This window comes from Penaeus monodon, chromosome 19, assembly GCF_015228065.2.
Source record: "Penaeus monodon isolate SGIC_2016 chromosome 19, NSTDA_Pmon_1, whole genome shotgun sequence".
NCBI classification, from domain to species: Eukaryota; Metazoa; Arthropoda; class Malacostraca; order Decapoda; family Penaeidae; genus Penaeus; species Penaeus monodon.
In genome coordinates this window covers 19807691-19808570 of record NC_051404.1, presented here as the reverse complement: position 1 = coordinate 19808570, position 880 = coordinate 19807691, and the positions used below count along the sequence as shown (strand labels likewise).

The following is an 880-nucleotide window of genomic DNA, read 5'->3' as shown; positions in this document are numbered from 1 at the left end:
ATTTCCCATTCAGGAAATTTCACTATAAATTGAGAAGATTTTACCTCCACAACTCCCCCGTTTCTCCTTCAGCTATGTCAGCAGACCGTAGGCCTCCTCCTGAGTTTGTTTCTGCGCTGCCTATTAGGAAGACCCGAGCTGGTCTGCAGTTTACTTGTGCTGCTGCCACATTGGGCCTTAATGCTCACAATCTTAGAGACGTTTGGGTTTGCAACAGGTATGGTAACAGACTTGTATGGTTTACATAGGTTTTTTGCTGGAAAATTCAACTTTTGTGTCTCATTTCCTAGAAGATAAGGGTAGTTCTATATCTTGATGTAATGTTAATTAAGAATTTCCATAAGAACTTTACCTTTACAGAATTCATAATTTAAGAAGAATGAAAAATCATATTAATAAAATGTAAGCCATTTTAAAAGGAACCTAACTTGATTTAATGCTTTGCCTTAATTACAGTGATGGCTATGTAGGGCAGGTCTGTGTACTAAGTTTACAGCCAGATCCAACTGTTGCGTGCTGTAATGGAGTGTGTAATGCAAGAATCCTCTCCATAGCATCTATCCCAGCAGCTCCTCACCCGTAAGTGTTTGTGTTACTTTTACATAGGATAAAATGTCATGCATAAATTTAGTACTGAATTAAAATTCATTTTCTGTAGGCTAAGTAGTCTCATTCATATTTTTAGTTTTCTAAATTTAGCAAATTCTGTAACATAAAATTATAAGACACTGAAAATTATTTAAACAATTTCTCTATAACTGGGGCTTTTTAGTAAAAATAATTTTGAAAGGAGTTTAACTTACATATTCTCATTTTATTAGCTTTGTAATGATATGGATATTCAGAGTGGAATTTTTTTTTCAATACCCTAAGGGAATAG

General features: G+C 34.4%; 1 protein-coding gene across 1 annotated transcript in view; it reads left to right on the top strand.

The window, feature by feature from the left end:
- The window catches only part of LOC119585121, a gene marked incomplete in the record, with an annotated part of 138847 nt that overhangs the window by 132703 nt on the left and 5264 nt on the right, over window positions 1-880 (top strand). The window contains 2 exon segments of the mRNA XM_037933753.1: window positions 73-217; window positions 457-579. Coding sequence (XP_037789681.1) covers window positions 73-217; window positions 457-579 — 268 coding nt within the window.